The 16,892-nt window shown below is 41.4% G+C and overlaps 1 protein-coding gene across 1 annotated transcript in view; it reads left to right on the top strand.

Annotated features, from left to right (window-relative positions):
- Positions 1-6,113: 6,113 nt before the first annotated feature.
- Positions 6,114-16,892, top strand: part of LOC139752843 (uncharacterized) — a 98,827-nt gene continuing 88,048 nt past the window's right edge. Inside the window, exon 1 of the mRNA XM_071668798.1 lies at positions 6,114-6,284. Coding sequence (XP_071524899.1) covers positions 6,194-6,284 — 91 coding nt within the window. The 5' untranslated portion in view covers positions 6,114-6,193. The remainder of the gene's footprint in view (positions 6,285-16,892) is intronic.

Genomic DNA, 16,892 nt, shown 5'->3' with positions numbered 1-16,892 from the left:
GTTGGTGTTTAAACATTTCTGAAATTTTAGCTTCTTTTGAGGAATTTGTGTAGACAAACAACAGTCTGTGCCGCTTCCTGTTGTAAAGACATGTGTTTTCTGAGAACCTGAAAAACTGAAGACGAAATTCCAAAGACATTTTCTATTATTCTTGCGCGACTGAGGCGCATATCAAATACCCTCTCATATGTTCCCATCTCATGGTTCCCCGAATATGGCTTCATTGTACAGTTTGTTGAAGGAAAATGCTTTGTGGGCATCACTCTAATCAGGCCTGGAAGCATTCATTCTTGGGGCAGATCTAAGCTTCCATCCAACAATTTCTCACAAAGCAGAGTGTCTGAAGACGCCACCCGACGCCGAAGAACCTGCCTTGGCAGCCAACATCTACAGATGTGAAGTTGTGGTGGTCAGCGTCCACGAGTGCAAGCAAAACGATGCTAAGATTAGACTTGTAATTAAAGAAAGTTACTGCCACTGTGAAATGGGGCTTGACTGATGACATGTTTACCGTCCACAGCACCAGGACAGTGAGGGGAATTGGTACTTCGCTTGAAATTGAGTAGATATGTGTAGCCCCTCCTCTAGCGTTGATTGAGCCTATAAAAAAAAAGAAAAAGAAGGAAATGCTTTGTACTCTCTCTCTCTCTCTCTCTCTCTCTCTCTCTCTCTCTCTCTCTCTCTCTCTCTCTCTCTCTCTCTCTCTCTCTCTCTCTCTCTCTCTCTCTCTCTCTCTTGTATATCAATTTCTAAAAGTGAAAACAGAAGGAGTCACGCGGGGGGTGCTCATCCTCCTCGAAGGCTCAGATTGAAGTGTCTGAATGTGTGTGGATGTAACCAAGATGCGAAGAAAGGAGAGATAGGTAGTATGTTTGAGGAAAGAGGCGTGCAAGGAATAGAGTGAATTGGAGCAATGTGGTATACCGGGGTCAACGGGCTGCCAATGGACTGAAACAGGGCATGTAAAACGTCTGGGGTAAACCATGGAAAAGTCTGGGGACTGGATATGGATGGGGAGCTGTGGTTTCAGTGCATAATACATCACAGTTAGAGACTGGGTGTGAACGAAACTGACCTTTTTTGTTTGTTTTCCTGGCGCTACCGCGCTGAAGCGAGGGGTAGCGAAGTTGTTTCCTGTGGGGCGGGGTAGCAACAGAATGGATAAAGGCAAGCTAGTATAAAAGTACATGTGTATGTATGTATATGCCTGTGTATGTATATGTTGATATGTATATGTATGTATATGTTGACTGGTGTCTGAGTTTGGTAAAGTGTGTGTAGGAAGAAAGCTGAGAGTAAATGTGAATAAGAGCAAGGTTATTAGGCTCAGTAGGATGGAAGGACAAGTTAATTGGGAGGTAAGTTTGAATGGAGAAAAACTGGAGGAAGTGAAGTGTTTTACATATCTGGGATTGGATTTACCAGTGGATGGAACCATGGAAGTGGAAGTGAGTCACAAGGTGAGGGGGAGTGGCGAAAGTTCTGGGAGCGTTTTAGAATGTGTGGAAAGCAAAAATGGGTATGTTTGAAGGAATAGTGGTTCCAACAATGTTATCTGGTTGCGAGGGGTGGGCTATATATAGGGTTGTGCGAAGGAGGGTGGATGTGTTGGAAATGAAATGTTTGAGGACAATATGTGGTGTGAAGTGGTTTGATTGAATAAGTAATGAAAGGGTAAGAGAAATGTGTGGTAATAAAAAGAGTGTGGTTGAGAGAGCAGAAGAGGGTGTATTGAAATGGTTTGGTTACATGGAGAGAATGAGTGAGGAAAGATTGACAAAGAGGATATATGTGTCAGAGGTGGAGGGGACGAAAAGTGGAAGACCAAATTGGAGGTGGAAGGATGGAGTGAAAAAGATTTTGACCGATCGGAGCCTGAACATACAGGAAATTGAAAGGCGTGCAAGGAATAGAGTGAATTGGAACGATGTGGTATACCGGGGTCAACCTTCTGTCAGTGGAATGAACCAGGGCATGTGAAGCATCTGGGGTAAAACACGGAAAGTTTTGTAGGGCTTAGATGTGGAAAGGGAGCTGCATTATACAGGATAGCTAGAGACTGAGTGTGAACGAATGTGGCCTTTGTTGTCTTTTCGTAGCGCTACCTCGCGCACGCTCGGGGGGAAGGGGGTGCCATTTCATGTGTAGCGGGGTGGCGACGGAATGGATGAAGGCAGCAAGTATGAATATGTACTCGTGCATATATGTATATGTCTGTGTATGTATATGTATATATACGATGAAATGTATAGGTATATATATGTGCGTGTGTGAACGTGTATGTATATACATGTGTATGTGGGTGGGTTGGGCCAATCTGTCTCCTTGCGCTACCTAGCTAACGCGGGAGACAGCGACAGAGTAAAGTAAAAAAAAATAATGTTGGTATTTATATGTATGTATATGTGCGTATGTGGGCATTTATGCATATATATGTGTATATGAGTGGATGGGCCATTCTTCGTCTGTTTCATGACGCTACCTCGCTGATACTCAACATGACAGAGTTAGATTACCATAATTTCATTCTATGTTCCTAAGGGCATTACGTATTTGCAGTCCAGAGTATATTGATGATGAGTTTGAGAAGATATATCCTATCGGATCTAAGTTAAAGTACCCTAGATCTTTCATTGATCAATCCCTTAAGTTAGCAAAGAAATCATTTTATAGAGTTGAACCCAAACCTCCCATTGACACCAAGAATCTTTTAATTCTCCCTTTTAACAATAATTTTACTTTACTTCCCGTGTTGCTCAAATCCTTTGATGTAAATGTTGCCTTCAGCAACAATAATACTATAAAGAATATCTTAATCAGGAACTCACCAGAAAATTCTCCTGTGTGCATCTATAAAGTACCATGTAGAAATTGTGATAAGTTTTATGTTGGGCAGACTGGTAAGGATCTTTCTGTTAGACTTAAGCAACATAAACATAGTATAAGAACGGGACAAGAATTTAATGCCTTGTTTAATCACGTTAAAAACTATGATCATTGTATTGACTGGAATAATGCCATCTCAGTTATTAACTCTAACCCTATTACCACGAGAATATCATTGAATCTTCTATTAGTGAATACACAAAGAATTATAATCTTAATATTAGTGATGGTCTATACAAATTGGATAACTTTATTGTTGGTAAAATTTGTAAAATAATAAGCTTATGATACGCTTGTTGTCTGTCTTGGACAATCACATGTTTACCAAATGGCGTCCTAGTTACGTCTCTTCGTTGTATATCAAATGACTGTTGTATTTCTCTCTTGTGTCTCCGATGATGATGTGATTATTACACGAGAGTGCACTTGGGAACTTATCGTGTTTCATTTTCCCTGGGGACTCTTAGGAATATATTTGATCACGCGCAAAATTGTGATCCTTTCCAATATATATATATATATATATATATATATATATATATATATATATATATATATATATATATATATATATATATATATATGTATTCATAGACTGATAGATAGATATAAATATGTGTGTGTGTGTGCCACATATTTTGTTAGCGTTGCTGACCGTGACATATTCACGGGCCGCCCGGAGTCGAACACATTAGTTCGAATCCTCGTTGCGGCAGTCGGTTCACAGTCAACCCAGCTGTTCATCCACCCATAGGGGTTGGTCGATAAAATGGGTACCTGGCTCAGGCTAGAGTATATGTGTACAGTGTTAATGAGATGGCATTGATTAGGGCCTCAGTTGCCCGTACCGTCTCAGCTAACATAAAAATAGTCGTTGCCCGTATTATAAAGTTGGGATGCACGCGATGATGTGCGTGAATAGACATTCTGCCAAAAACACACACAACAGCTGATGACCAATTTACAGACCGCGACAAAACGACGAAGAAAATAGTGATGACACTCCTCAGATAATTACTGCACCACCAACTTCTCGGGCACACAGAAAACCAAAGCGAAATAAGCCCGAGTCAGGTGAGGACCCGCGAGCAAGGGGAATCTCTTAACGTTTTCAAAGATGCGTCTGCATTTGCTGCCTCGCACCAGGATGAGTACGGCGTCTATGAGCAATACATGACAAAGAAATCGAGAGGCTATGGTAAGAGAACGAGAGCCTTCGTAGAACATCGGGTCAGTAACACACTATTCAATGATGGCATGGAACATTTTGCTGTGGAAACTGGACCTTTTCTCGAATCATCCAACTCATCCTTCTCCAGGTCCACGCCATTCTACACCAACTCCGCCAACTACGCTTTCCCAAGACTTGCACCCTCTGTCCACTCTCCTCCTGCACCCACTCCTCCCCATGATGTCCCACGATGCCCAAGTTAGTTTGTCATAATTAATCCTTTATTGGCAAGAAAGAAGTGAAAAGGAGTTACTTTTTCCTCTTAAGAAATACAATTGATGTTCTGTGATTATATAACTCGATTTTTATTTCGTTCACATACATTCAATAATAATATTTTTGTAGCATGTAACTTTACAACACAATTTGAATGTAGCTAAATATTATGCTGCTAAGTTATTCATTATTGCCATTTTAGTTTAGTTATTATCTTTAATAATAAATCCTTCAGTGCTTCAATCAAAGCGTTGCATGATTCTCCAATTTATCATACTAATGCGTTGCTTAGATATTTTGAATAGATATTGCAGGATGTTCTGTGAATACCCTGTGGCTAAATAGCGTAGTCAGAGCCAAAGGATCTTTGACCGGTATGGCTCTTCGGAATTTTGTATCCTACACAATTCTGGGTCTTACAAATTAATTGATATTTCGAAATCCTCTGATGTCACTCGCGTAGAGTTTTTCAAATGCTCATGGTCCATTTCACTCAATTGCGACGTATCGTTACGTTCAGAAAACAGCCGCCTTAACCACATTCTTATCGATTTATGGAGAAAGCACCTGATGCCACTGTCCAATCAATCCTAAGGAAAATAGTGGTAATGAAAACGAGCACCGGTGAATACAGAATATAGGGAGATGAAGCTCAAACAGCTCGTCCAGTTCGTCTGTACGCTCCTGGCATGTTCGGTTCGTTCGGAATAAAATGCCCAAGTCAAATCTTACTATTCCATATAAATGGTATGCTGGATGGGAATTAGAAACCGAAAGGAATAACGAACAACACAGAAAAAAGGAATATGTTGAAGTCTGGCTTTCCTCCTTCTGCAGGGATCTTCATTTTGAAACAGTTCTTTGTCCTCTGAGGATCGGTCATACCATGTGACCTGTGTCGCAAGATGGAGAGGACTAAATACGGCATAACATAAATACGGCAGGTATTCAGCACCTCTATGCCTTGGAAGCTGACGTTATAGTGTTATGTGGAGTCTTTTTCAGAGTAAAGTGGATGAAATGGTCATAACCTAACATTTTTTTTTATACAGGACCGTATTGTGGTATTCTGAAATTGAACAGAGGGGAACGAGTAACTTCGAAAAGATGCAGGTAGAAATTACGTTTAGTATTATTGAATTTAACCAAGTTACTGCTCCGTGTTTCCTGTCAATAAGATACTGAAACCTGGAGAAAGGATACAGAAATTCGATTTAGAAATTCTAGGTATTGGAAAAAAGATGTAACTGCTGAAGAAACTACACGACGAGAGACAAGCATCCATTATCATGTTCATATAACTTAGTAACTTAACACTAAAGAATTGGAACACCTTCATGAGACACGACCTGTGGCTGTCGTGGAGCAGAGATGGAAAACATATATCACTTCATCATCTGGTGCCCCATGTATGACGCTAAAACAAAGAAGACTGCAACAACCATGGCGTAGCCAACCAAATTCTAATAGGTGAGGTGATATATGAAACGAAGACTACTGGAGTTTATGAAGAACTATTTTTTTTTCTTGTGAAAGAGGGAAGAGACAAAGGAATTACTAGTTAATCAAGATGTGGGCTAAATATTCCGACATGCGGCTGACCTGGACTGTTAGGATTCCAAGTCACCGACCCCTCTTGCATTAAGTTTAAATGTATGACTTGAATGCATAGGGACCCCGGCCCCTTAAACTCAAACTACACAATGAAAAAAAAAAAAACAGGAAGGATATATAACCTACAGAAAATGTTCTAAGAAATAGAAAATGTTTTAAGCACTTCTCCCTAAGGACCACACACACACACACACACACATGTAAATAAACACTTTTGCCTGACATCTCCTTCGATGGACACTTTTCATGGTCCAGTTCAGCTATACAGTATTTCAATGTCAAATGGACAACCATAAAGACAAGTACTTCTTCCGGGTTGAAAATGTAACACTTCATGGTGAGGGTTGTCATGTTTTGTCGCCTGTGATTATTTAGGATGTTGTCCAAAGTATGTTCTGTGATTACCCTAAACATATGTATTGAATTGTTTTGGCAGGATATACGTGGGTGGGATGACCTGTCGCTCTCTTATTTTTTAATTTTGGTAAGAGTAAAGGTACAGAAGCGTGTTTTTCTTAGATATGATTAAACGAAGTAGGAACCACTGGATTCCATGCAATTTGTAGAGTTATAGAATGTGGGATTTTGGGTGTAAGTATTTGTTACTTTGCTGATAAATCGACACAGTTGCGTCAAACGCAGTTTTGCCATTGTTTATATTTCCCTGCACCACTTTATTACTGGATTTATTGGCTGTTTTTATATAGAATATTCGAGAAATATCGATTCATACCATTATCATTTTAGGCAAGCAAAAAGATGAATTTTAATTACACTATGGATATAAGTTTTTGCAGTGCTCATAGTAGTCACCATGTTGAATTGCAAGGAAAAGTTTAGTTGAATACAGTTAAACCAACCTAAGCCTACCTTAGCAAAACTTTTATTTGTGAAGACATAGGTAAAAATGTAGTTGCAAATAAAGTCATGATATTGGTATAGCAGGCATATCAGCATTTGATCCCCCAATGCAGAGGTTTCTGATGAATTTGTCAGCATAAGTGGGTCAGGTGTTGTGCTGATCTTCCCCCCTTCTCCCAGCCTTGCACCACTTTATTGTTTGTTCTTAAAATCAATTTGATCCTTTCATTGTATGGTTGATTTTTAGACTGATTCCTTTAATGAAATAAATGTATTATGAATTTGACCTTTGTTTTACTTTTTGAATATTGAAAGAAATCTACTTTTCTGTCCCAGAGAGTATTAATATTCCTTGGAAACTGTATGAGATAGTGAATGATAATGATTTATACACAAAATTGAGAAATAATAGAAGTTATTCTCCAGTGAATAACAAATTAGGCAAAATTAAGTCAATAACAGGCCAAAATCATAAAAAAAATATATTCATTTATTATACTTTGCCGCTGTCTCCTGCGTTAGCGAGGCAGCGCAAGGAAACAGATGAAAGAATGGCTCAACGGACCGATATAGACATGTATATACATACATGCCCACACACACACATATACATCCCTATACATTTCAATGTATACACACATATACGTACACAGACATATACATATATACACACATGCTTCTTTCATCTCTTCCTGCCGCCACCCTGCCACACATGAAATGGCACCCCCTTCCCCCCCACGAGCATGTGAGGTTACACCACGAAAAGACAACAAAGGCCACATTCGCTCACACTCAGTCTCTAGCTTTCATGTGTAATGCACCGAAACCACAGCTCCCTTTCCACATCCAGGCCCTACAAAACTTTCCATAGTTTACCCCAAATGCTTCACATACCTAAGCTCAATCCATTGACAGCACGTCGAGCCTGGTATACCACATTGTTCCAATTCATTCTGTTCCTTGCATGCCTTTCACCCTCCTGCATGTTCAGGCCCCAATCACTCAGAATCTTTTTCACTCCATCCTTCCACCTCCAATTTGGTTTCCCATTTATCCTCGTTCCGTCCACCTCTGACACATAATCCTCTTTGTCAATCTTTCCTCACTCATTCTCTACATGTGACCAAACCATTTCAAGACTCCCTCTTCTGCTCTTTCAACCACACTCTTTTTTTACCACACATCTTTCTTACCCTTTCATTACTTACTTGATTAAACCACCTCACACCACATATTGTCCTCAAACATCTCATTTCCAGCACATCCACCCTCCTCCGCACAACTCTATCTATAGCCCATGCCTCACAACCATTTAACATTGTTGGAACCACTGTCCTTCAAACATACCCATTTTTGCTATCCAAGATAATGTTCTCGACTTCCACACATTTTTCTACGGTCCTAGAACTTTCGCCTTCTCCCCCACCATATGATTCACTTCCGCTTCACTTTTTCTACATTCAGATTTACCTCCCATTTGACTTGTCCCTCAACCGTACTGTACCTAATAACCCTGCTCTTATTCACATTTACTCTCAGCTTTCTTCTTTCACACACTATACATATATATATATATATATATTTACATGGGGTGTTCAGTGTTGTAAATGGAAATGGTGAAGAGCTTGTAGATTTATGTTCTGAAAAAGGACTGGTGATTAGGAATACCTGGTTTAAAAAGCGAGATATACATAAGTATACGTATGTAAGTAGGAGAGATGGCCAGAGAGCATTATTGGATTACGTGTTAATTGATAGGCGCGCGAAAGAGAGACTTTTGAATGTTAATGTGCTGAGAGATGCAACTGGAAGGATGTCTGATCATTATCTTGTGGAGGCGAAGGTGAAGATTTGTAGGGGTTTTCAGAAAAGAAGAGAGAATGTTGGGGTGAAGAGAGTGGTGAGAGTAAGTGAGCTTGGGAAGGAGACTTGTGTGAGGAAGTACCAGGAGAGACTGAGTACAGAATGGAAAAGGGTAAGAACAAAGGAGGTAAGAGGAGTGGGGGAGGAATGGGATGTATTTAGGGAAGCAGTGATGGCTTGTGCAAAAGATGCTTGTGGTGTGAGAAGCGTAGGAGGTGGGCAGTTTAGAAATGGTAGTGAGTGGTGGGATGAAGAAGTAAGATTATTAGTGAAAGAGAAGAGAGAGGCATTTGGACGATTTTTGCAGGGAAAAAATGCAAATGAGTGGGAGATGTATAAAAGAAAGAGGCAGGAGGTCAAGAGAAAGGTGCAAGAGGTGAAAAAGAGGGCAAATAAGAGTTGGGGTGAGAGAGTATCATTAAATTTTAGGGAGAATAAAAAGATGTTCTGGAAGGAGGTAAATAAAGTGCGTAAGACAAGGGAGCAAATGGGAACTTCAGTGAAGGGGGCTAATGGGGAGATGATAACAAGTAGTGGTGATGTGAGAAGGAGATGGAGTGAGTATTTTGGAGGTTTGTTGAATGTGTTTGATGATAGAGTGGCAGATATAGGGTGTTTTGGTCAAGGTGGTGTGCAAAGTGAGAGGGTTAGGGAAAATGATTTGGTAAACAGAGAAGAGGCAGTAAAAGCTTTGCGGAAGATGAAAGCCGGCAAGGCAGCAGGTTTGGATGGTATTGCAGTGGAATTTATTAAAAAAGGGGGTGACTGCATTGTTGACTGGTTGGTAAGGTTATTTAATGTATGTATGATTCATGGTGAGGTGCCTGAGGATTGGCGGAATGCTTGCATAGTGCAATTGTACAAAGGCAAAGGGGATAAGAGTGAGTGCTCAAATTACAGAGGTATAAGTTTGTTGAGTATTCCTGGTAAATTATATGGGAGGGTATTGATTGAGAGGGTGAAGGCATGTACAGAGCATGAGATTGGGGAAGAGCAGTGTGGTTTCAGAAGTGGTAGAGGATGTGTGGACCAGGTGTTTGCTTTGAAGAATGTATGTAAGAAATACTTAGAAAAGCAAATGGATTTGTATGTAGCATTTATGGATCTGGAGAAGGCATATGATAGAGTAGATAGAGATGCTCTGTGGAAGGTACTAAGAATATATGGCGTGGGAGGCAAGTTGTTAGAAGCAGTAAAAAGTTTTTATCGAGGATGTAAGGCATGTGTACGTGTAGGAAGAGAGGAAAGTGATTGGTTCTCAGTGAATGTAGGTTTGCGGCAGGGGTGTGTGATGTCTCCATGGTTGTTTAATTTGTTTATGGATGGGGTTGTTAGGGAGGTGAATGCAAGAGTTTTGGAAAGAGGGACAAGTATGAAGTCTGTTGTGGATGAGAGAGCTTGGGAAGTGAGTCAGTTGTTGTTTGCTGATGATACAGGGCTGGTGGCTGATTCATGTGAGAAACCACAGAAGCTGGTGACTGAGTTTGGTAAAGTGTGTGAAAGAAGAAAGTTAAGATTAGATGTGAATAAGAGCAAGGTTATTAGGTACAGTAGGGTTGAGGGTCAAGTCAATTGGGAGGTAAGTTTGAATGGAGAAAAACTGGAGGAAGTGAAGTGTTTTAGATATCTGGGAGTGGATCTGGCAGCGGATGGAACCATGGAAGCGGAAGTGAATCATAGGGTGGGGGAGGGGGCGAAAACTCTGGGAGCCTTAAAGAATGTGTGGAAGTCGAGAACATTATCTCGGAAAGCAAAAATGGGTATGTTTGAAGGAATAGTGGTTCCAACAATGTTGTATGGTTGCGAGGCGTGGGCTATATATATATATATATATATATATATATATATATATATATATATATATATATATATATATATATATATTTTTCTTTTTTCTTTCGTACTATTCGCCATTTCCCACGTCAGCGAGGTAGCGTTAAGAACAGAGGAATGGGCCTTTGAGGGAACATCCTCACCTGGCCCCCTTCTCTGTTCCTTCTTTTGGAAAATTGAAAAAAACGAGAGGGGAGGATTTCCAGCCACCCGCTCCCTCCCCTTTTAGTCGCCTTCTACGACACGCAGGGAATACGTGGGAAGTATTCTTTCTCCCCTATCCCCAGGGACGATATATATATATATATATATATGTATATATATATATATATATATATATATATATATATATATATATATATATATATATATATATATTTTTTTCTTTGTTGCTGTCTCCCGCGTTTGCGAGGTAACACAAGGGAACAGGCGAAAGAAATGGCCCAACCCACCCCCATACACATGTATATACATACGTCCACACACACAAATATACATAACTACACCACTTTCCATGGTTTACCCCAGACGCTTCACATGCCCTGATTCAATCCACTGACAGCACGTCAACCCCGGTATACCACATCGATCCAATTCACTCTGTTCCTTGCCCTCCTTTCACCCTCCTGCATGTTCAGGCCCCGATCACACAAAATCTTTTTCACTCCATCTTTCCACCTCCAATTTGGTCTCCCACTTCTCCTTGTTCCCTCCACCTCCGACACATATATCCTCTTGGTCAATCTTTCCTCACTCACTCTCCATGTGCCCAAACCATTTCAAAACACCCTCTTCTGCTCTCTCAACCACGCTCTTTTTATTTCCACACATCTCTCTTACCCTTACGTTACTTACTCGATCAAACCACCTCACACCACACATTGTCCTCAAACATCTCATTTCCAGCACATCCATCCTCCTGCGCACAACTCTATCCATAGCCCACACCTCGCAACCGTACAACATTGTTGGAACCACTATTCCTTCAAACATACCCATTTTTGCTTTCCGAGATCATGTTCTCGACTTCCACACATTCTTCAAGGCCCCCAGAATTTTCGCCCCCTCCCCCACCCTATGATCCACTTTCGCTTCCATGGTTCCATCTGCTGCCAGATCCACTCCCAGATATCTAAAACACTTTACTTCCTCCAGTTTTTCTCCATTCAAACTTACCTCCCAATCGACTTGACCCTCAACCCTACTGGACCTAATAACCTTGCTCTTATTCACATTTACTCTTAACTTTCTTCTTTCACACACTTTACCAAACTCAGTCACCAGCTTCTGTAGTTTCTCACATGACTCAGCCACCAGCGCTGTATCATCAGCGAACAACAACTGACACTTCCCAAGCTCTCTCATCCACAACAGACTGCATACCTGCCCCTCTTTCCAAAACTCTTGCATTCACCTCCCTAACAACCCCATCCATAAACAAATTAAACAACCATGGAGACATCACACACCCCTGCCACAAACCTACATTCACTGAGAACCAATCACTTTCCTCTCTTCCTACACGTACACATGCCTTACATCCTTGATAAAAACTTTTCACTGCTTCTAACAAGTTGCCTCCCACACCATATACTCTTAATACCTTCCACAGAGCATCTCTATCAACTCTATCATATGCCTTCTCCAGATCCATAAATGCTACATACAAATCCATTTGCTTTTCTAAGTATTTCTCACATACATTCTTCAAAGCAAACACCTGATCCACACATCCTCTACCACTTCTGAAACCACACTGCTCTTCCCCAATCTGATGCTCTGTACATGCCTTCACCCTCTCAACCAATTTTTTTTTTTTTTTTTTTTTTTTTGCTTTGTTGCTGTCTCCCGCGTTTGCGAGGTAGCGCAAGGAAATAGACGAACGAAATGGCCCAACCCACCCCCATACACATGTATATACATACGTCCACACACGCAAATATACATACCTACACAGCTTTCCATGGTTTACCCCAGACGTTTCACATGCCTTGATTTAATCCACTGACAGCACGTCAACCCCGGTATACCAAATCGCTCCAATTCACTCTATTCCTTGCCTTCCTTTCACCCTCCTGCATGTTCAGGCCCCGATCACACAAAATCTTTTTCACTCCATCTTTCCACCTCCAATTTGGTCTCCCTCTTCTCCTCGTTCCCTCCACCTCCGACACATATATCCTCTTGGTCAATCTTTCCTCACTCATTCTCTCCATGTGCCCAAACCATTTCAAAACATCCTCTTCTGCTCTCTCAACCACGCTCTTTTTATTTCCACACATCTCTCTTACCCTTACATTACTTACTCGATCAAACCACCTCACACCACACATTGTCCTCAAACATCTCATTTCCAGCACATCCATCCTTCTGCGCACAACTCTATCCATAGCCCAAGCCTCGCAACCATACAACATTGTTGGAACCACTATTCCTTCAAACATACCCATTTTTGCTTTCCGAGATAATGTTCTCGACTTCCACACATTCTTCAAGGCTCCCAGAATTTTCGCCCCCTCCCCCACCCTATGATCCACTTCACCCTCTCAATCAATACCCTCCCATATAATTTACCAGGAATACTCAACAAATTTATACCTCTGTAATTTGAGCACTCACTCTTATCCCCTTTGCCTTTGTACAATGGCACTATGCACGCATTCCGCCAATCCTCAGGCACTCACCATGAGTCATACATACATTAAATAACCTTACCAACCAGTCAATAATACAGTCACCCCCTTTTTTAATAAATTCCACTGCAATGCCATCCATACCTGCTGCCTTGCCGGCTTTCATCTTCTGCAAAGCTTTTACTACCTCTTCTCTGTTTACCAAATCATTTTCCCTAACCCTCTCACTTTGCACACCACCTCAACCAAAACACCTTATATCTGCCACTCTATCATCAAACACATTCAACAAACCTTCAAAATACTCACTCCATCTCCTTCTCACATCACCACTACTTGTTATCACCTCCCCATTTCCACCCTTCACTGAAGTTCCCATTTGCTCCTTTCTCTTACGCACTTTATTTACCTCCTTCCAGAACATCTTTTTATTCTCCCTAAAATTTAATGATACTCTCTCACCCCAACTCTCATTTGCCCTCTTTTTCACCTGTTGCACCTTTCTCTTGACCTCCTGTCTCTTTCTTTTATACATCTCCCACTCAATTGCATTTTTTCCCTGCAAAAATCGTCCAAATGCCTCTCTCTTCTCTTTCACTAATAATCTTACTTCTTCATCCCACCACTCACTACCCTTTCTAATCAACCCACCTCCCACTCTTCTCAAGCCACAAGCATCTTTTGTGCAATCCATCACTGATTCCCTAAATACATCCCATTCCTCCCCCACTCCCCTTACTTCCATTGTTCTCACCTTTTTCCATTCTGTACTCAGTCTCTCCTGGTACTTCCTCACTCAAGTCTCCTTCCCAAGCTCACTTACTCTCACCACCCTCTTCACCCCAACATTCACTTTTCTTTTCTGAAAACCCATACAAATCTTCACCTTAGCCTCCACAAGATAATAATCAGACATCCCTCCAGTTGCACCTCTCAGCACATTAATATCCAAAAGTCTCTCTTTTGCACGCCTGTCAATTAACACGTAATCCAATAATGCTCTCTGGCCATCTCTCCTACTTACATACGTATACTTATGTATATCTCGCTTTTTAAACCAGGTATTCCCAATCACCAGTCCTTTTTCAGCACATAAATCTACAAGCTCTTCACCATTTCCATTTACAACACTGAACTCCCCATGTATACCAATTATTCCCTCAACTGCCACATTACTCACCTTTGCATTCAAATCACCCATCACTATAATCCGGTCTTGTGCCTGAAAACCACTAACACACTCATTCAGCTGCTCCCAAAACACTTGCCTCTCATGATCTTTCTTCTCATGCCCAGGTGCATATGCACCAATAATCACCCATCTCTCTCCATCAACTTTCAGTTTTACCCATATTAATCGAGAATTTACTTTCTTACATTCCATCACATACTCCCACAACTCCTGTTTCAGGAGTACTGCTACTCCTTCCCTTGCTCTTGTCCTCTCACTAACCCCTGACTTTACTCCCAAGACACTCCCAAAGCACTCTTCCCCTTTACCCTTGAGCTTCGTTTCACTCTGAGCCAAAACATCCAGGTTCCTTTCCTCAAACATACTACCTATCTCTCCTTTTTTCACATCTTGGGTACATCCACACACATTTAGACACCCCAGTCTGAGCCTTCGAGGAGGATGAGCACTCCCCGCGTGACTCCTTCTTCTGTTTCCCATTTTAGAAAGTTAGAAAAATACGAGGTGGGGAGGATTTCTGGCCCCCCGCTCCCGTCCCCTCTAGTCGCCTACTACGACATGCGAGGAATGCGTGGGAAGTATTCTTTCACCCCTATCCCCAGGGATAATATTTTTTTTTTTTTTTTTTTTTTTTTTGCTCTGTCGCTGTCTCCCGGGTTTGCGAGGCAGCGCAAAGAAACAGATGAAAGAAATGGCCCAACCCACCCGCATACACATGTATATACATACGTCCACACACGCAAATATACATACCTACACAGCTTTCCATGGTTTACCCCAGACCCTTCACATGCCCTGATTCAATCCACTGACAGCACGTCAACCCCGGTATACCACATCTATCCAATTCACTCTATTCCTTGCCCTCCTTTCACCCTCCTGCATGTTCAGGCCCCGATCACACAAAATCTTTTTCACTCCATCTTTCCACCTCCAATTTGGTCTCCCTCTTCTCCTTGTTCCCTCCACCTCCGACACATATATCCTCTTGGTCAATCTTTCCTCACTCATCCTCTCCATGTGCCCAAACCACTTCAAAACACCCTCTTCTGCTCTCTCAACCACGCTCTTTTTATTTCCACACATCTCTCTTACCCTTACGTTACTCTCTCGATCAAACTACCTCACACCACACATTGTCCTCAAACATCTCATTTCCAGCACATCCATCCTCCTGCGCACAACTCTATCCATAGCCCACGCCTCGCAACCATACAACATTGTTGGAACCACTATTCCTTCAAACATACCCATTTTTGCTTTCCGAGATAATGTTCTCGACTTCCACACATTCTTCAAGGCCCCCAGGATTTTCGCCCCCTCCCCCACCCTATGATCCACTTCCGCTTCCATGGTTCCATCTGCTGCCAGATCCACTCCCAGATATCTAAAACACTTCACTTCCTCCAGTTTTTCTCAATTCAAACTCACCTCCCAATTGACTTGACCCTCAACCCTACTGTACCTAATAACCTTGCTCTTATTCACATTTACTCTTAACTTTCTTCTTCCACACACTTTTCCAAACTCAGTCACCAGCTTCTGCAGTTTCTCACATGAATCAGCCACCAGCGCTGTATCATCAGCGAACAACAACTGACTCACTTCCCAAGCTCTCTCATCCCCAACAGACTTCATACTTGCCGCTCTTTCCAAAACTCTTGCATTTACCTCCCTAACAACCCCATCCATAAACAAATTAAACAACCATGGAGACATCACACACCCCTGCCGCAAACCTACATTCACTGAGAACCAATCACTTTCCTCTCTTCCTACACGTACACATGCCTTACATCCTTGATAAAAACTTTTCACTGCTTCTAACAACTTGCCTGCCACACCATATATTCTTAATACCTTCCACAGAGCATCTCTATCAACTCTATCATATGCCTTGTCCAGATCCATAAATGCTACATACAAATCCATTTGCTTTTCTAAGTATTTCTCACATACATTCTTCAAAGCAAAAACCTGATCCACACATCCTCTACCACTTCTGAAACCACACTGCTCTTCCCCAATCTGATGCTCTGTACATGCCTTCACCCTCTCAATCAATACCCTCCCATATAATTTACCAGGAATACTCAACAAACTTACACCTCTGTAATTTGAGCACTCACTCTTATCCCCTTTGCCTTTGTACAATGGCACTATGCACGCATTCCGCCAATCCTCAGGCACCTCACCATGAGTCATACATACATTAAATAACCTTACCAACCAGTCAACAATACAGTCACCCCCTTTTTCAATAAATTCCACTGCAATACCATCCATACCAAATACCAAATATATATATATATATTTTCTTTTTTTCTTTCAAACTATTCGCCATTTCCCGCATTAGCGAGGTAGCGTTAAGAATAGAGGACTGGGCCTTTGAGGGAATACCCTCACCTGGCCGAATTCTCTGTTCCTTCTTTTGGAAAATTATAAAAAAAAAAAAAACGAGAGGGGAGGATTTCCAGCCCCCCGCTCCCATATATATATATATATATTTATATATATATATATATATATATGTTGTTCGCTGATGATACAGCGCTGGTGGCTG

The sequence above is a fragment of the Panulirus ornatus genome, chromosome 13 (genome assembly GCF_036320965.1).
Source record: "Panulirus ornatus isolate Po-2019 chromosome 13, ASM3632096v1, whole genome shotgun sequence".
Taxonomy (NCBI): Eukaryota; Metazoa; Arthropoda; class Malacostraca; order Decapoda; family Palinuridae; genus Panulirus; species Panulirus ornatus.
This window is presented reverse-complemented; position numbering and strand designations above follow the sequence as displayed.